Source organism: Salvelinus fontinalis, chromosome 18, assembly GCF_029448725.1.
Source record: "Salvelinus fontinalis isolate EN_2023a chromosome 18, ASM2944872v1, whole genome shotgun sequence".
In the NCBI taxonomy this organism is placed as follows: Eukaryota; Metazoa; Chordata; class Actinopteri; order Salmoniformes; family Salmonidae; genus Salvelinus; species Salvelinus fontinalis.
The window spans coordinates 15,469,045-15,489,515 of NC_074682.1; the positions used below are offsets into that span (position 1 = coordinate 15,469,045).

The following is a 20,471-nucleotide window of genomic DNA, read 5'->3' on the forward strand; positions in this document are numbered from 1 at the left end:
CATTTGCTCTGCCCTCAAATTGCAATTTAGTGCAAAGCGTCATGGTATAATTAAAGCATGCTGGATGCCTAACAGGGATTTGTTTTCACATTTAATGTAGATGAAGGCACAGAGAGGATTAAATAAAGAACTCTCAGTAAGCACGTGAGACATTTTGCTATGTTAGACTGCCCCCTGCCAACCTTTTGCAAGGACAAGAGAAAATGCAGTTCTGTTCCATAGAGGAAAGCGCCCGCATCCGGCAGATGGTCAGACTATAGGCCTATGTCCCACCATCAACCAAAAGAGCAACAGTGAAAATAGTAGCAAAATGTCTCAGGTGTAAAGGCCTACTGTGAGTGCTTTTTTTTCTCCTCTCCGTTCCTTCATCTACATTTATGAAATGTTAAATTGAATCCCTGTTAGGCATCCAACATGCTTTACTTATACCATTGAAATTCAATTTCAATTCAATAATTAAAAAGTAATTAATTTTAAAATTCTTGAGATTGAATTTCAATTCACTTTAAATTTACCCTACATAAAATGTATGCTGTTCATAGCCAGGCCTACCTACCTACAAAAATGCTACCTGAATAGCCTACTGACAGAATAACCTAAAATAGTCCTACCCCTTAGGCTGGCTTTTTGAATGTAGACATGTTTTGTCAATGTTCCTCAGCATTTTTGTTGGAATTGTGTTTTACTGTAAGAAAATAAAACATAAAAAACTACAGATAAATGCTTATCCTTTGCAATAACCCATTAAAGGGCATGAACAGTCAAAATCATGCTTTTCATTAAATCGGATGATATTTGATGAAAACCACATCAAATAAATTATCTTGATGATTTTTATGTCCTTTTCCTCCCCAATTTCATGATTACCATCTTGTCTCATTGCTGCAACTCCCCAACAGGCTTGGGATTGGCGAAAGCTGAGTCATGTGTCCTCCGAAACATGACCCATCAAACCACGCTTAACACCTGCTCGCTTAACCGGGAAGCCAGCTGCACCAATGTGCCGAAGGAAACGCCGTTCAACTGACAACCGAGGCAGCCTGCAGGCACCCAGCCCGCCACAAGGAGTTGCTAGAGCGCGATGAGCCAAGTAAATCACCCCGGCCAAATCCTCCCCTAACCCGGACGACACTGGATCAATTGTGCGCCGCCCTATGGAACTCCCGGTCACGGCTGGTAATAACACAGCTTGGGATAGACGCCACAACACTGCGATGCAGTACCTTAAACCGCTGCGCCACTCGGGAGGCATCAGCCTGTGTTTTCAAACGTCCTGGTAGTTAGCAATGAGATAAAAAGTACTTTTCAGAATGAATGTTCAGTACCTTTAAGCCATTTGAAGCTAAAGAGTCATGTCCATTGGCCAGTCTTGGGCTTTGGGTCTGGAATTTTCCCATGCAGCATGTGCATGTATAGCCTATCCTGTACCCCCCTCATATGTTACTTTGCATACAGACAATAAGTGTGAATTGCCTTTTTGCAATATTCGAGTGACTGTCTTCATATGGCTTACTGCGTACCTGTAGGGCAGGCTATTTACCAATGCGACATTCAGATATGCCAAAACACGTTTAATTCGGTACCGCACTGTCGCTTTATTAAAAGTGGGGGCGTGGCAATTAGCAGTGGGTGTTGAATGGGACTGTAAAGTCCCCCAAAACAAAATGTTCATAATTCCAGTTTATTATGTACTTTGTTATTTAAGTCATTTAGATAACATAAATTGCACAACTCTTATATATGCTTAATCGTGTACTAAACTGAAATATGTGTGCATCGCCATCTTTATTAAGGGACAATGTAGCCCGTGCAATTATGATAACTTCCAACGAACTAAATTAAATATTTGATGTCCAAATGTAAATGCCCATTTCAAAGATATTACACTAAATTGTGTAGGTTGTTTTGAAGTCAAAACGCACGTTTAACTAAGTCCAATATGCATTAATTGATTGCGGTTCTATACCAGTCGCCATGTTTGTTTTGGGTGACGCCAAATCGCTGTTTTCCTCCCCTTTTGGTATCAAGAAGATGGCAGCTTCCAGGCAGGCATGAGAGGGAATACTTCTTCACAAATCGAATGAATTTGGGCTAGTGATTCATGAGTAGACACCCAAATTGTCTTATTGGAAATAGTACATCGAAAGAAGTAAGTAATATGTATTATGGACGTCAGATTTGGTAAATATAGGTGTTTTGTTGTGGCGAACTGTACGGCCATTTTTCTTGAGGGAGCTTAAAAGTAGGCCGATTTTCGAAAAGATGGCTGATTCCAGAGACGGCATGATAAATAACAACACTTTATTTGAAATGCTACATATTGAATTACATTACACTGGCTATATAATGCATTTATATTTATCTAACTATTGTATGTACTTGGTAAATGACGGGGTGCTAATAAGCCTGCCATGCTAACATTGTGAGTTTGCTGGCTACGATAGTCTATTAGCCATAACTCTGTAGTGCATGCGCTGGTTTCTAGTTGATGTGTTGTGAAAGTTTCAGATTTCACGTGGTATTGTGCATCTGAGAAATTACATTAGATCCCACTTGAAAGATGTATACAATTGTAATGGAAAGCAGAAGCGGCGATAGATTGAATGAATGTGACAAATATGGCGACTCCCAGAGAAGCGTGAAAATAGCAATCCACAAACGGGTCTAATTGCAAATGCTTTGCGTGTATTATTAGTGGTACACTTCATCCACATATTTAGTAATAGGACTGTAGTAGGATATGGCTAGTATACTTGAAGCAGTAGGTTAAAGATTAATTTAACACACGTAAGTTATGTCTTTCATTTGTCTTCTCTTCCGCCATTTTTCAGACTGGCGGAGGTTTGTTTGGCTGTTATACAAGATGGCGGCTCCCATAGTGGCACTTTAGGGTTGCTTCAAAACTTTAACTGCAAGATGCAAACGTACCAAAAAATCAAAGGACGTGCAATATAACTTTTATGCTTTGAGTTGTGATGTCGAATACATTTTATTTTTAGAGTGAGTAGCTATTAGGTGTATCATAATTCATTATTATAATTGCCGGCTTTTTACCTTTTTGCGAAACGTCAGTAAAATGGCGACTTCCCTGGAGTTTACAAATACAATATTATTTTTTTCAAATGCACGCTCTCAATGCATCGGGTTTGGGCCCAACATTCGATTGCACCTGCAGTTTTCACTCTGCACAATTTGTCATAGTTTTATCCTCAATTCGCAAGTATCAATAGACTTGATCATAACTTGTCATCAATCTTGCTTTGGAACGCTCATTTTTTTGTTTAAACAACCCATCTTTCTTTTTTTGAAGAGGACATGACTGGTTCCATGGTGTCTGGGACCACTGGTTCAACTCTACAGCCACGATGGAAGCGGGTACTGGGATGGTCTGGCCCTGTCCCTCGGCCCAGACATGGTCACAGAGCCGTTGCTATAAAGGAATTGATGGTTGTTTTTGGAGGAGGAAATGAAGGAATTGTGGATGAGTTGCATGTCTACAACACAGGTAAGATAACTTCACCATGCAGCCGAATCTGCATATTGCCAACTCTCCATACACGAATTTATTTGATATTAGCAATTGCTGTAGGAGATGCGTCATTCTACTATACTTTTTGACTTCTAATCCGATGGCCCCTCTATATGGTGCATTCGCCCGCTGTTGTCACGATTAGCAGCCTGTTTTGTGTAGTGTGCTGGAGATCAGATTTAGAGAAATGTAGTCTGACATTACCTGACAAACTGTCGCCGCCTGGTGGCAAAGAACTGAAAGCGTACAAATGAAAATGGCGCGCTAAAATAAAATGGAAGACAGGAGCACTGTTTTGAACACTCAATTATTGGATGCACTCAATTTCTGTTCACTGTACTGATATTGTCCCGAGTTACAAATGTAGTTCTTTCAACATGTGGTCCTAAGAAAGACTTATGTAGTCAACATGCACAGTTATAAGTGTTAAATTATTATTATTTTATGTTACTTTTTTATGGGAGTGCAATGACGTTATAGTTGAAATTTCAGTTGATGTTTTTAAACTTTGGGTTATGCACATATAAGTACAATGCATAGAACATACACTTCTCATGTGACACTTTCAAACAAGAAGATGCAGGCTACATTTGTCGGATACTTGGAACATGCTTGAGTAAATGTTTACTCAAAAGAGCATTTGCTTCACATCATAGGCCTACCTAGCACTTGAGCACCCAACACTGTCTACCTGTCTATACACAGACTAACCTCTATTTATTTAATCTAGCAACAAACCAATGGTTTATCCCTGCGGTTCGTGGTGATATTCCCCCTGGATGTGCTGCATATGGTTTTGTTTGTGATGGCACCCGGCTTCTGGTGTTTGGTGGAATGGTGGAATATGGAAAATACAGCAATGATCTCTATGAGCTACAGGTAATGGAATGCTCACACCACATTCTTGCTATAACATCGGTAGAGCTAAAGCCAGGGGTAAAATGGCAGCTTAAGTACTTATAAATAGATTATGATTAATGGATTACAGCATGCTATCATCTTTTGCATATGCTTTTTTTGTTCAGGCCAGTAGATGGGAATGGAAAAAGTTGAAAGCTAAGACTCCCAAAAACGGCCCACCTCCATGTCCTCGACTTGGTCACAGTTTCTCGCTGGTGGGTAACAAGTGCTACTTGTTTGGAGGACTGGCTAATGACAGCGAGGACCCCAAAAACAACATCCCCAGGTACAGATGCCTTAAGAAGGAGACGTGAAATGTGACCAGTGGGGTAACGGGATAAATGATGCTGTGGAATGGAAGCAAACAGATAGTTTGTAGTAAGCAACATAGAAATACTTTCTGACTGAAATCTCTATTTTGTAACTAGATACCTAAATGATCTGTACACCCTGGAGCTTCGTGCTGGCTCCAGTGTTGTGGGCTGGGATATACCAATTACTTATGGTGTTTTGCCGCCTCCTCGCGAGAGCCACACTGCCGTAGTGTACACAGAAAAGGACAGCAAGAAATCTCGCCTGATCATCTATGGAGGGATGAGTGGCTGTCGTCTGGGAGATCTATGGACCCTTGACATCGGTAGGCTCCTGAGTTAACAGTATTACCATATTATTGTATATAATCACTCTTTGTCTTTTATTCGCATAAATCAGTAGTCGGTCTTATCTAAATATCTTGCTTTGTCTGCAGACACCCTGACCTGGACTAAGCCATCAGTGAATGGCACAGCACCTCTGCCCAGGAGTCTTCACTCTGCCACCACCATCACAAACAAGTGAGATCTCCCTGAATACCTGTTAAAATTCTATTATGATCATTTAGATCTCTGGAATAACAATCGGTTAAATCTCTTAGCAGTAGCCTATTTATGATGACTGCTTGATTCTCATCTCTTTGTCTACCTCATTGTAGGATGTTTGTGTTTGGGGGATGGGTTCCCCTGGTTATGGATGATGTGAAGGTGGCCACACATGAGAAGGAATGGAAGTGCACAAACACACTGGCCTGCCTAAATCTCGGTTCGTCTCTCCGTTTTCTGTTATTGGTGCTGCTACTTGCATTAAACCTTACACACTGATTGTTTCTCTAGATTTGATTTGTGTATTATGAATTGATCGACTCCAACAAACTCAGTCTGAGTGAACATTCATTGGTAAATGGCAGTGTCACCTGGTGGTCAAGTTATATTACTGTCAAAAAATAAAATGTAAACCTCATGTTTCTTTTTCCCCAGACTCCATGGCCTGGGAATCAGTGGTGATGGATACTCTGGAGGACAATATCCCAAGGGCCCGGGCAGGACATTGCTCTGTGGCCATCAACTCTAGATTGTATGTCTGGAGTGGCCGTGACGGTTACCGTAAAGCATGGAACAACCAAGTCTGCTGTAAAGACCTCTGGTACCTTGAAACAGGTGAGTCAACTCCTATTTGCTCATTTACTCTGGTAAAGCAAGCCCACAGTATTTGCTCAACTGTGCTCTTGGCGAGGCTTTCTTTGCTTCTGTTGATTGCTTATAAGAAATGTGACCATTTTATGTTTTGGTTACAGAAAGGCCACACGCTCCCTCGAGAGTGCAGCTAGTCCGTGCCAACACCAACTCCCTGGAGGTAAGCTGGGGCGCTGTGTCCACCGCAGACACCTATCTGCTGCAGCTACAAAAGTACGACATTCCAGCTGCCACTGCTGTGACCTCGCAGGCCCTCAATGCCGCCACCTCTCTGCAAGGGAACTTGCCTAAGAGCCCAGCCACAGCTGCTCCCTCTGCTCAGAACCTACCACACACAGGTATCACTATTGTGCCCCAGGCTTCCTCCCCTACTATCCTTCCCAACATGTCCAGAAGCCCACTGGCTGCCTCCACAGCTTGTGGGCCAGGTAAAACCATGTATGTCCTACTTGTTCAGTGGAGGTTGTTTGTACCATTTTATGTACTATTGTCACAGTTTTCATTGTTCATTTTTACAGTCCTTTGTATTTCGATAACCGTATACCAAATGGTATGTAAAAAGCAGACCTCGAAGGCTCTATATACTGAGCAGATTTTCTGTTGTTTTGACAGCTATCTTGAAGGTTGCAGCGCCTCCGTCTGGCACGGGTACCTCCCTTGTCACTGTGCGACCCAACCAGGCTGGGAAATCCCCTGTCACTGTGACATCACTTCTTCCAGGAGTTCGCATGGTTGTTCCTGCTCAGACCGCCCAAGGAACAGTAGGGACAATTGTGAAATGGTTTTGTTATTTAAGGATAAAAAGTTGTCTCGAGAGTAATGCCAAGAGTATTGTCTCACTCAGGACTGTTTGTTTTCCTTTTAGCCAGTCGGCAGCAGCCCTCAGATGAGTGGCATGGCAGCTTTGGCTGCAGCTGCAGCAGCCACACAAAAGATCCCACCCTCTTCAAGCACTGTACTCAACATTCCAGCAGGTGCCACCCTTGTCAAAACCATGGCTGTCTCCCCTGGCTCCACCACAGTCAAAATGGCATCTCCTCTCATGGTAAGGCCCTCTCGTGGTACAATATCAGTCTGTAAAAAAAAAAAAAAAAATGAAACTCAATGGCAGAATGTATGGGTTTGTCAGGTAGTTGCTGTCATGGCCCAGTTTAGAATTTACACCCTTAACACATTTTGTATTTTCTACTTCCAGGTTAGTAACCCAGCCACTCGCATGCTGAAGACAGCTGCAGCTCAGTTGGGCACAGCGACCGTATCGTCACCCAACTCGCCCAACAGACCCATCATCACTGTGCACAAGTCGGGCACGGTTACCGTAGCCCAGCAACACCAGGTGGTTACCACCATGGTGGGAGGAGTCACCAAGACCATCACCCTGGTCAAGAGCCCCCTCACAATGGGAGGCAGCGGCACTTTGGTGAGAGAACTAGACAGTCTTACAGGACATGGAGGGGAGGGAATACAGGCAGAAGTTTGTGAGAAATGTCTCTCCTTATACAAGATCCCACTTAAGAATTTGATATGCATGCTGTGAACTGAGAAATAGTTTCCCACTTTGGGCAGTTTTTTTGTTTGTCCCCCACCCGTATCAGATGAATCTTATATGGCCTAGGCATGAACCCGTGATAGAAGATGTGGCTGTGGAAACCTCCAAGATAAGGAACAGCTTGAGTTCATAGATCTGCATGACTGTCAGGGTCAGTTAGATTGGCTGTACTCACAGTTCAGCCGTACTCAGTTCAGTTGTCCACATGACACTGATCTCCTGACGCCAAATACTGTGATGTTTTCTGATGACTCATAAACTTGAGTCTCTCTCCTATGTCAGCAGATCTCCAACCTTGGCAAGATGATGTCTGTGGTACAAACCAAGCCAGTGCAGACATCGGCTGTTACAGGCCAGGCTTCCACTAACCCTCTCACACAGCTCATACAGGTCAGCTATCTGCATGAGAGCAGGAAAAGGAGGTAGCTAAAACTCCACGGACAGGCTCAGCCTGCTTTCAGTTGATCATGTTCATAATCCACTTTGTCTCCCATAGACCAAGGGTTCTCTCCCTGCCGGCACCATACTGAAGCTGGTGACTTCAGCAGATGGCAAGCCCACCACCATCATCACCACATCCCAGGCGGGAGGAACAGGGAACAAACCGACCATCCTGAACATCAGCGGCATGTCGCCCACCACAACCAAACAGGGCACCACCATCATCAAGACCATCCCTATGTCTGCTATTATGACCCAGCCTGGAGCAACAGGTCAGAACCCACTGGCTTCATGTTTCAGGGACAATTCAGCACAATACAAGAGGACCATATGTTGACAGTTTGTTTTTTTGCTAACAGTGACCAGCAGCACAGGGAAGACGCCCTATACCATCATCACCACCAAGATGATGACCACTGGCACTCCAGGCAAAATCATCACTACCATGCCCAAGCTTGGCACTGCAACTGGCCAGCAAGGGCTGACACAGGTACCTAACAGAAATGATGACCCTTACAACCTCTTGTAGAAAATGCATATATGATATGTTTATGCATAGTATTTATAGGCTATGTGAAACAATTTGAGATGTTTCAGTTTTGACATTGGTGCCTTAACTTTTAAATGTCACATGGCATTTTATATTTGATAAATACCATACAGCTAAGTACAGCAGTGTTTGGAGCAGTTGAAATGCATGCATACCTCTGGGGACTATATTTGAATCTTCTCTGTTGATTAGTGCTACTAATACTGTACATTTGGCTGTATCAAATGTCTTGCCCCAGTGGATGAGTGTAATAGTGCCCCCTAGCTTCTCAATTATATTATTTTACCTCCTTCTTGGTTTTTGTAGGTGGTTTTGAAGGGAGCTCCGGGCCAACCTGGCACCATTCTGCGCACTGTACCCATGGGTGGAGTCCGACTCGTCACCCCGGTCACGATGTCTTCTGTCAAGCCCAATATAACTACACTGGTCGTCAAGGGAACAACTGGTATGGATAACATTTTCATAATTACAAGCAGGTGCCATCTGTTCAATTCATAAGTATGCGGTTACTTTTTTTTTTTTTTTTTTTTAGCATAGTTCCAGCTGTCTGCCCCTTGTTGAGTTAGTGCTTTGTTCGTTCCCCTAGGTGTCACCACCCTGGGGACTGTCACAGGGACAGTCTCCTCCAGTCTGGCAGGGAGCATTGTAGCCAGTGCCAATGCTTCTCTGGCAACTCCAATCACCACCCTGGGAACCATCGCCACCCTGTCCAGCCAAGTTATCAACCCCACTGCCATCACTGTGTCAGCAGCCCAGACCAGTCTGACCACAGCTACTACCCTTTCCACTTCCACCATGGTAAGTCGACTGCTATTCTTAATACAGATATGTAGCTATAGCTCCGATTTATGTTCTTGAGAATTGGAACATGAAATGTCATGCTGCACAATGTGGAGAACTTTTTGATTGAGTTTTCTCCGTCATAATCAATACCGGATGTGCTCTCGTTGCAGTCGGCAAACCAGCCAACCCAGGTGACTCTCATCACCACCCCCAGTGGGGTTGAGGCCCAGCCAGTGCAGGACCTGCCTGTGTCCTTCCTGGCCTCCCCCACCTCTGAGCAGCCCTCTTCCACTGAGGTTGGGGATGCCCCTGGCACTGTCACCATGGTCTGCTCCAACCCCCCCTGTGAGACCCACGAAACAGGAACCACCAACACCGCAACCACAGCCTCCTCCGATATAGGTGGGGTGCAGAGGGTCTGCTCCAACCCCCCTTGTGAGACCCACGAGACGGGCACCACCAACACTGCAACGACCGCCTCCACTGACATGGGCGGGGCAATGAGGGTGTGTACAAGCCCTCCATCAGAGACCCACGAGACGGGCACCACTAACACCTCAACCATCGCCCACTCCATCATGGGGTCTAACCAAGTGGGCACTGTCCAGAGTAGCTCATCCTCTCATCCCCCATCTCTGTCCTCTCCCCCTCAGACGTCCACCTCTTCTTCCTCCGGAACCGCCACAGGCAACCAGGGACCAGAGAACCTGAGCACCGACACCACATTCACCCCCACCACGGCATGCTCCAATATGGGCTCAGCCCAGACCGGAACTGTGCAGAGTCCCAAGCCAGCCGTGGGCTCTACGGTGTGCTTAAACCCACCCTGCGAGACACATGAAACAGGCACAACCAACACTGCCACTCAGTCCTTGTCCAGCATGGGTAATGGGCAGACTGGCACTGTGCAGAGGGTGTGCTCAAACCCACCCTGCGAGACCCACGAAACTGGGACCACCAACACCCCGTCCCAGGCCAGCTCAAACATGGCCGGGAACCAGACAGGGACGGTGCAGAGGGTGTGTTCCAACCCCCCCTGTGAAACCCACGAGACTGGCACCACCAACACAGCAACTACTGCCACAGGTATAGCGTTAGAATACAAACTTTTTTTTAAATGGTTTTATTTTGATGTTTAAGGCTATATTTCATGCCATGTGTGTCCTACAGCAGATGGAGCAGACAGTGCCACCAGCAGTACAGAGACTCCTTCCACCACTGCATCAGAAACAACCCCAGCCACCATCCAGAGCAGAGCCATCACTACTGTGACCCAGTCCACACCAGCCCCGGGGCCCTCAGTACCTGTAAAGAAACCCCTAACTGAACTAACAATGCTTTGCCAGTCTATACTCTACTGATACACTAGCAATTCCACAATTGTTATGCTAAGAGTTTAGTTCAAAATGACTCACTGGCATGGTTAGGCAAATTATCAGCAACTAATGCCCAAAATCAATAGAATGTATATGGAAATAATTCATGCATCTTGTCCATTTTGAGAATTTGCACTCATTCATTTCTACCCTTATCTCCAGTCCATTTTGTCGATCACTGAGGGTGCAGCAGGTTCCACAGAAGAGCCTATGCAGACAGACGCGGCCACGGAGGGGGGAGAGACAGCTATGGAGACTGGGCTGTCCCCGGAGGTGGCAGAGGGACAGATGGGGACAGGTTTGTCTGCAGAGGAGCTGGCTGTGACCGCAGCGGTGGAGGCAGCGGCGCAGGCTGCAGCCACAGAGGAGGCCCAGGCCCTGGCCATTCAGGCAGTCCTCCAGGCAGCACAGCAGGCAGTCATGAGTAAGTTTGGCCCTCAGATTGGCAGTGTATTACCAGCCAATTGTTGGTAAATGATAATGGATTCATCTCAAGACTTTAAATGTGTGTGAAGACAACCGCTCCCCAACTGCAACAATCTCACAATCAAACTGCGTTTCCCTGCATGCATAGACGAGGGTGATTCTGGCTCGACCGGACAGCAGGCCATCACAATCCCCATCGTCCTGACCCAGCAGGAGTTGGCAGCCTTGGTCCAGCAGCAGCACCAACTCCAGGAGGCCCAGGCTCAGGCCCAGGCCCAGGCTCAGGCCCAGCAGCAAGGAAACGCCCAGGCCCTACCCACTGAGGGCCTTGCCCCCGCAGACAGCCTCAACGACCCTGCGTCTGAGAGCAACGGGCACCCCGAGATGGCTGCAGCTGTCTCCAGCGCTGTGGCATCACCGCTGCCGAGGACATCCACTGAGAGTAAGTATTTCTTTAAATTCTCTTTTAGGAGTATAATTCTTTGTTCTTACTAATAGTGTTTCACCAGGTCTTAAATTGACTTCTCCCTCTTGTCCCCTTGCAGCCCTGGCCCCCTCAAGCACATTGGCTGTTGCCAGTCCAGCCAAGCTGCAAGCTGCTGTAGCAGAGGTGGCCAATGGCATTGAGGGTGGGGTGAGTACCCATAATGTCCTGCCTGTTTGATCAGAATTTGAGAGGAATGTTAAAGCATGTTGTGCCATTCAACTCCCTTTTATGTCACGGTCATATACAGAAGCTAAACCCTCAACCAGCCCCTATCAAGACTCTTGTCAAAAAAGAGAACCAGTGGTTTGACGTTGGCATCGTCAAGGTGACAAACATGGTGGTTACGCACTTCTTCATCCCAGAGGACGATTCTCAAGTAGAGGTAAGCCTTAAAGCTGGATTCATGCCTTTTTATGGCTTCGAGATCAGAGTTCAGTGCAGCACTAACGCTGTGTGTGTTGTAGGATGACTCGGGCGCCATCCCAGACTATAACCAGATGAAGAAAATGGAGCTGCAGCCTGGCACAGCCTACAAGTTCCGTGTCGCTGGCATCAACGCTTGTGGTCGTGGTTCCTTCTCAGAGATATCTGCTTTTAAGACTTGTTTACCAGGCTTCCCTGGAGCACCTTGTGCCATCAAAATCAGCAAGGTAAAACTGCAAACTAGTCACAGAACAATTACTATTTTAGGGCACCCTTGACAAATAATCAGAGGTTGTAGTTTTTCTAGTCTTGATGGAATGTGGATTGTTTTTCTGCTGCTTTTGCGTTAAAACAACGGTTCTATCTTTTCCCTCTCAGAGCCCAGATGGTGCCCACCTCACCTGGGAGCCTCCCTCGGTGACATCAGGGAAGATCATTGAGTACTCTGTGTACCTAGCCATCCAGAGCACCCAGACAGCTGAGCCCAAGGCCTCCACCCCAGCCCAGCTGGCCTTCATGCGGGTGTACTGTGGGCCCAACCCCTCCTGCTTGGTGCAGTCCTCCAGCCTCTCCAATGCCCACATAGACTACACCACCAAGCCCGCCATCATTTTCCGCATAGCTGCGCGCAACGAGAAGGGCTACGGCCCTGCCACACAAGTCCGATGGCTGCAAGGTGGGTAAACTTTAATTTAAATTCTGCTGTTCAGCAAAATGGAGCAGCGTCTCTATAATTATGGTTGTACTTGTTTTTAAGTGTTTAAGTGCGGTTTCTCTTTAATGGATTTTCCCCTTTTTAGAGTCCAGCAAAGATGGAGCCTCGGCAAAACCTGCCCCAAAAAGACCAGTTTCCTCGCCTGATGCGTAAGTACCTGGTTCCATCTAGCCTACATTCCACACACACATTATCATCACTAACTGGTTGTGGATGAATATTTCCTCAACAATGGCAAGTTATCTTAAATAAATGTTTTGCTTTCTGTCTGCCCCTGCAGTAAGGTTGCTGGTCAAAAGAAAGCAAGAACGGACCAGTGAGATCACACAGATGACACCCCCCGCTGTCCTTTTTGACCAGGAAGACTGATCCCTCCATCCTCAAGTTAACCTACATCCAGCCAGCAACATAAACAAAATGGCAGCAGAAACCCTAGATGGAAGTCAATAAGAGAGATGGTTCTGTAGGCAAGACCCCTTTTTCTATTTGTCCCACTATTTCTAGAGCAACACAAATTTAAAAAAGCACATTATAGCTTTTACTTCATAACTTTTTTTCCCCATAGCTACTTTTATTCTACATCTTTTTGGCTACTTTCAGTAGTTGAGCAATTGTAGAGAAACATTAACAGCTTCGCAAGCTGTGAGCCTGCCTGAGCTTAATGTTATTTTTTTTGGTGGGGGAAGTGTATAGAGACTACATGAGCTGATGTACAGTTTGAGGATGTGCTGAACAGGAGGCAGTGGTGGTGTTAGTTTAGATGGGAGGAACAATCAAAATGGGAAAACAAACAAAAGGGGTTATTTTTCCCTCAATGAGAAATGTGCTTAATTTAAGAAACCAATCGATTCAGATATCATACTGGACTCCAGTCTCCTCGTAATCTCATCAGTGTGCTTTTCCCCTGAGATGAGAACTGAGGGCTGATGCTATGAAGAGGACAACGAATCGAAGGAAAACATTTGTAGTGAGAGACCGACTTTTCTAGGACTGAAACTTGCAGCATACACACATCTTGCAAACATCTTCCCCAGAAATTAGCAAACACTGATGCAGAAGATATTTGTGTAGTTTATTTTTGTATTTTTTTAAGCTTTTCCTTGTCACTGCATTTTTAAAACGTCAACTACTTTTTTTGTTTTGTTTACTATTGTTCGTCTCCATTGTTTTCAAGTGTTGGTGGGAAGACGGGTGGCAGTGCTGAAGTAGCCACTATATTTTTAAATCCTGGTTCGATCAGTTGTATGCTGTATCAGAGGGTATGAAAAATAAAGACTTTTGTATTTGTTCTGACTATGACCCCAGATGTAATAGGACTGAAGGGAATTTGAAACAGACCCAGGGAGAGGAGTGCTTTTACTTTGTTTACTACATCTTTCAATGCTTGTATCACTGTGTGTATGCCAAACATGGAAAAATAATGAAGAAAAATCTGAGCAGTTCTCATATTCCTTCCCTCTTTCCCCGCACATTTATTTTAGAACAGGTGTCCCTAACTGGCGGCCCACGTTTAGCCCCCCGCCCAAAAAAAAATATATATTTTTGTTGTTGGACATAATGCTGTAAAAACATCAGGAAATCAGCTCTAAGTGACTTTTAATTTAGGAAATCTGTTCCAAAGTATTTCCATGCATAATAGAGACGTGATTGTATACACATGTAAGCAAGGTTTGAAATTATTGTTTTAGTCATATCTGGTTGGGCTTCTTTCGGTCAATTTGCAGGCTACACATTTTTTTGTAATTATATTCCGGCCTCCCGACCATCCACTCAAGAAAAAGTCAGCCTGCGGCTTAATCGAGTTGGTGATCCCTGTGTTAGACAGAAAAATGATAGTGGTAGATTTCCTTTCCTTATACTGTTAAGGAACCACCAAATCCAATTAAAATGTCTTTTTTTAGGCTCTTATTTTTTTTTTTTTTAACAACTATAGAGGTGAGGTGTGCAAGTTAATTGTGAAAGGTATACCTTTTAAATTGGGATGTCTTGGTGGGAAGGAAGAAGCATAGGCAGAGTTTGGACTCGCTTGTTAATTAGTTCTTCCAGAGCAAGAATAAAATAACATCTGGGCATTTTTTTATAATTACCTGTACCAAAATGTTTTTACATGTTGGTCATCTTTCAATTGCCTTTTGTGTCTTGACTTGTAAAAAAAAAAAAACTCCCTGATTCAATTGCTATGACTTGCATTTATTAAACAGATTTGCAAGTCTGAAACACAGCAAGGTTCATTACTGAAACATTTGTCTTCAGGATAAATCACAGAGTTTATAAAGAGGGAAATCTTGGAGTGAACATGACTGTATTCAGTAGTTGGTGAAATAAAGAGTTTTCAGAATGGAAATGACCAGAGAAGAAGTGAAGTCAAGGGAGAATGTGTTACCTCTTGAGATTGTAGTACTTGCACCTTGGTTTAATTTCTTCTCTGGGCATCACCTTAGTCTCCAGATAGTCTTGATTTATTTCTATAATGAAACCCCTGTTTCATATACATCCATGATTTTGTACGTGTCAGTGTCTGTTGAGCAAAACTAGAAATGCATGCAACCAGTGTATTTTAGTAGTAATGCCTTAAATTTGACCATAAGCTGAAGGATCTAAAAAAAACTAAAAGACATTTAATGAGTTTGTTCCTTTCCATGTGGTATACAAATGTGTCCTTTTCTTCCACCGTACCTTTACCGGGTCACTATTTTTGCACAGTGCCGAGGTCTATCAGAACTTTACCTCCCACACTGGGGCAGGTGCTGGTCTTAGCACTGACACTTGTGTATTTCTTCCGGCTGTTTCCAGGTTATCTGGAATTGTCCTGTATTTTCCGATGTGTGTTTTTTGTACTGTAGGGAGTAATGTATCTTTTAACATCAAAATAAACATGTTAAACATCACATTATTTCCAGTCATTATGGGATAGTTTGATACACTAGCACTATAATGCACAGTGATTCCAAGTTGGATACATTTTTTATGCCATAGTTTGGATAATAAACTACTGAATAAACATCAGTCTTAGTGGTTGCAGTCATCATCACTTTCACAACTACAAGCCCCAAAGAGACCTAACGCTGACTCGCTCACCTGTTGTAAAAGCTGTCCTGGCTGCATTTGAAAAGGGCGTTGCCACATCAATGTCCCCCTTGGCTCTTCCCTCACAGTACTGTGCACCTACAGTTGAAGTCGGAAGTTTACATACACCTTAGCCAAATACATTTAAACTCAGTTTTTCACAATTCCTGACATTTAATCCAAGTAAAAATTCCCTGTTTTAGGTCAGTTAGGATCACCACTTTATTTTAAGAATGTGAAATGTCAGAATAATAGTAGAGGGAATGATTTATTTCAGCTTTTATTTCTTTCATCACATTCCCAGTGGGTTAGAAGTTTACATACACTCAATTAGTATTTGGTAACATTGCCTTTAAATTGTTTAACTTTGGTCAAATGTTTTGGGTAGCCTTCCACAAGCTTCCCACAATAAGTTGGGTGAATTTTGGCCCATTCCTGCTGACAGAGCTGGTGTAACTGAGTCAGGTTTGTAGGCCTCCTTGCTCGCACACGCTTTTTCAGTTCTGCCCACACATTTTCTAGGATTGAGGTCAGGGCTTTGTGATGGCCACTCCAATACCTTGACTTTGTTGTCCTTAAGCCACTTTGTCACAACTTTGGAAGTATGCTTGGGGTCATTATCCATTTGGAAGACCCATTTGCGACCAAGCTTTAACTTCCTGACTGATGTCTTGAGCTGTTGCTTCAATATATCCACGTAATTTTCCTCCTCATGATGCCATCCAATTTGATGAAGTACACCAGTCCCTCCTGTAGCAAAGCACCCCCACAACATGATACTGCCACCTCCATGCTTCACGGGTTGGGATGGTGTTCTTCAGCTTGCAAGCATACCCCTTTTTCCTCCAAACATAACAATGGTTATTATGGCCAAACTGTTCTATTTTCGTTTCATCAGACCAGAGGACATTTCTCCAAAAAGTAGGATCTTTGTCCCCATGTCCCAGTCTGGCTTTTTTATGGCGGTTTATGGAGCGGTGGCTTCTTCCTTGCTGAGCAGCCTTTCAGGTTATGTCGATATAGGACTCGTTTTAATGTGGATATAGCTTATTTTGTACCTGTTTCCTCCAGCATCTTTACAAGGTCCTTTGCTGTTGTTCTGGGATTGATTTGCACTTTTTGCACCAAAGTATGTTAATCTCTAGGAGACAGAAAGCGTTTCCTTCCTGAGCAGTATGACAGCTGCGTGGTCCCACGGTGTTTATACTTGTGTACTATTGTTTGTACAGATGAATGTGGTACCTTCAGGCATTTGGAAATTTCTCCCAAGGATGAACCAGACTTGTGGAGGTCTTGGCTGATTTCTTTTGATTTTCCCATGATGTCAAGCAAGGAGGTACGAAGTTCAAAGATAGGCCTTGAAATACACCCACAGGTACACCTCCAATTTACTCAAATGATGTCAATTAGCCTATCAGAAGCTTCTAAAGCCATGACGTCATTTTCTGGAATTTTCCAAGCTGTTTAAAGGCACAGTCAACTTAGTGTATGTAAACTTCTGACCCACTGGAATTGTGATACAGTGAATTATAAGTGAAATAATCTGTCTGTAAACGATTGTTGGAAAAATTACTTCTGTCATGCACAAAGTAGATGTCCTAACCGACTTGCGAAAACTATAGTTTGTTTACAAGAAATTTGTAGAGTAGTTGAAAAATTCGTTTTAATGACTCCAACCTAAGTGTATGTAAACTTCCGACTTCAACTGTATCTCTTCACAGCACAGCTTGCTTCCGGCACACCTGCAAGAAAGGAAAACCCAATTGGCTAGCTTGTTCTGGACAGATAGCTCTTTTTAATGGTTACAGAGATCAGGCTGAGGACATTTCCACTAACAATGCATTTCAGTAGCTTCCTCTCATCTTCCTTCACCTCCACTATTGTGAAATAACTCAAGTAATTTCTAGTGAAGTCAGACACGTTTCAGTGTCAACCTTCTTCAGTGTGCGTGTGTATAGTGAAGGCAAATATCTGGTAGGTTAGCCTTGGGTCAGGGCCTCCGCTACTATGCTTTCACCTATCTTGTGTTTTCAGATCAGTGTCGATACAGGAGTGGAGAAAATTAGGAAAAAACACTGAAAATCATTAAGATGTACCCTAATGTTTAGTGACTAACATCACATTTGTTGCTCAGCTCAGTCTTGTTATGTATCACAATGAATGGAAAGTCAGTCAGGTCACTCTTTTCTCCAAACCTCCAGAGCAGAGAAAGAGGTCTCTGACGTGATGTTAAACATAGTTAGGCAACAGTGAAAGCCCCTATACAGTGGCATACCCAGAGACTGGAAACTCTCTGCCACAGCAGTGTCCCAGATCTGAATGAAGGGAGAGACTAATATGAGTCTGGTTATGAGCTGAGAAAAGACAGTAGCAGCCACTGTCGACAGTTGTTCAATTATTTAATGTGCTGGGACAGATTGGACATAATTAAGATAATAAGTCGCACAAACAAGTACTCACCTGCAGAATGACTGCACTTCCCTCTAGGCTCACTTCTTTGGTGAGAAAGTCAAGCCCAATGGTTGCTAGGTACATGTCAGTGAAGCAATAATTTACATACTGTATCTGTTCATGAAGAAGGATTTCCCCACCCTGAGCACACACTGAGTTCCCCTTTCATCTCATTTTGGGACTGTGTCACACACAAAATTGTATGACAGTTCACTTTACACAACAGTGATATGGATGCAATTATCATTGATTAATTACATTTATGATATGAACGTTATTTGATACTTTGCTATCACAAACAATACATTGTAGAATAACTATGAACTTTATAGTAATTTGACACCGTTTTTTTTACAGTAGCATAATTTGACCCAATGTTGCGTCTCAGAAAAAAGGAAGGGATTCCCAAAGAGAAAGTGATCTACCCTTTCCAAGCTCCTTTCCAGAGAAAAATAGCATTAAATTAAGGGGCACATATGGCAACTATAAGTAATGACAAACGTACATTGGCCAGCATTGTCTAATATTATTTTTCGGCCTTATACAGAATTGCCGAGGTTTAGGTTTGCCCAATTCCGTCACGAGTTCAGACGTGTCGTAGCCGATCTGATATGAAAACAGACTGTCTGCGTGCACCCTTTCCCTGTCTTCAATTTACCTGCTATGTTATGTCCCATCAATTTCTGTAAACATATTCAACAATGGCAACAACTTTGGTTAAAGGACTTTAAAAAATCGAATATCTGAGATAATTATATATTTATGTTATAGATTTTATCTCACGTGTGTCTTTGGTTCTTATCAGAGTTCAACGCCGTTTGTCTTTGGTTCTTATCAGAGGGCAACGCGAAGTAAAACCTATTCCTGGCAGTGCGCACAACCCCAATTCGAAACAATTTTCCTCCTTTTTTGCCCACATTTATTCACCTGGTTATTGACTTGAACAATTTGTACTGAAGTTTCTTTCAATGGACGTTACATTTTTGGGGTGAAATTCCAGAGATTTAAATCTTGCATTCACTGAGGTGCACACAATCCCACCCCAGTGCAGAAAGCTGCTAGAAGCCTGGCGCCTTGGCAAGTGCTTCAACGACGGCGCCAATTACATGAAGGTGAATGAAGCCAATTAACCATTGATTGAAGACGACTTGAAATGAAAGACCCGCAGCCACTGAAACAGTTCCTCCACCAGAGGGTGGTCAGTCATATGATGTTATATATGGGCCGACACAATGATTTCTGGAATCCTGCTAGAGTTCTATCAGCTCTCACTGTTCCAAGGTGTCACCATCGTCACCATGCCATGATTAATCAAGATTGTATATCATATCATATATTTGATCTTACTTTGATAAATACATTCATCATTTGATATCATTATCACAATATATATAAAAGAAGGGGCTATCAGAGTATCAAATAGGAAAGATCTTATCTTTTCCAATAGGAAAGATAAAATAAGACAGCAACGGTATGTTATGGTGTTTCAAGCACTTGCAACAGTAGAACAAATATTTGTTGTTCTGTTTTTTTATATTTAGAATAACAATGACAAATTGGAGAACTACAACAACAAAAAATCAAAGATGGCAGTGAAACATTTTAATCACATATTTATGTTATTTTTTTGTATCGCAATAAAATATCTTAAAAACAAAGCTCTGTGAATATGGCTGTTGCTAAAATGTGCCCTTCTCTTCCAGGGCCTGTGTAAAACACATATCTTGTATTTATCAGATGAAGCGCTGACATTAGCCTTGCTCAAGAGTTCTTTACACACAAATGGCAGTTGGGGTGTGGTACCAGCCTATAATTTGTGATTGACCATTATTGAGTAAATATTTCATTAGTAATCATTTAAATGATTTGTGTAATAATCCCAGTTTTTACTGTTATAACAGTGTAGATGCCCTAGACAATTTTTCTCTGACAGCGCACACTTCATGTACACAGAGACACAGCATGTCGGAGAGTTAGCAAGTGAGAAGGGGGGGGGGGGCACAGTAGTCCCGGGTGTATACCAGTGTCTGAGAATGGCTCAGCAGCCTCTGTGTGGTAAAGATAAGACTACTGCATACAAAGAAGACTGTTTCTTAGGAATTGGAGGTTTGACCTCAATGGCCACCCGCTGTGTCCCCTGCACCCCCCATCATCATGGTATAACCAATTCTATTATGATAAAATTGCTGAACTGTATAATTTAGGTTATACTTTTTCAGTTTCAGATATATTTATGTGTGTGTGTGTGTGTGTGTGTGTGTGTTTTA

At 43.4% G+C, this 20,471-nt stretch overlaps 1 protein-coding gene across 5 annotated transcripts; it reads left to right on the forward strand.

Moving 5' to 3' along the window:
* Positions 1 to 1,994: 1,994 nt before the first annotated feature.
* Positions 1,995 to 15,575, forward strand: LOC129815041 (host cell factor 1-like). Of its 5 annotated transcripts, none has more exons than XM_055868340.1 (28): positions 1,996 to 2,149; positions 3,311 to 3,505; positions 4,260 to 4,408; positions 4,555 to 4,715; positions 4,858 to 5,066; positions 5,178 to 5,262; positions 5,400 to 5,506; positions 5,722 to 5,901; positions 6,039 to 6,365; positions 6,550 to 6,698; positions 6,803 to 6,982; positions 7,133 to 7,357; positions 7,769 to 7,876; positions 7,983 to 8,199; positions 8,287 to 8,417; positions 8,784 to 8,922; positions 9,064 to 9,275; positions 9,431 to 9,766; positions 9,914 to 10,346; positions 10,431 to 10,567; positions 10,799 to 11,060; positions 11,211 to 11,504; positions 11,608 to 11,696; positions 11,797 to 11,931; positions 12,014 to 12,199; positions 12,351 to 12,648; positions 12,773 to 12,836; positions 12,968 to 15,575. In XM_055868340.1, exons 2-28 carry the CDS (start codon positions 3,316 to 3,318, stop codon positions 13,005 to 13,007), a joined length of 5,043 nt encoding a protein of 1,680 aa, XP_055724315.1. In that variant the 5' UTR covers positions 1,996 to 2,149; positions 3,311 to 3,315; the 3' UTR covers positions 13,008 to 15,575. The 5 variants fall into 5 exon arrangements, with proteins under 5 accessions (XP_055724312.1, XP_055724313.1, XP_055724315.1 ...); XM_055868341.1 differs by having other exon boundaries at positions 6,039 to 6,275; XM_055868337.1 differs by having other exon boundaries at positions 1,995 to 2,149; positions 9,431 to 10,346.
* The last annotated feature ends 4,896 nt before the right edge of the window (positions 15,576 to 20,471 follow it).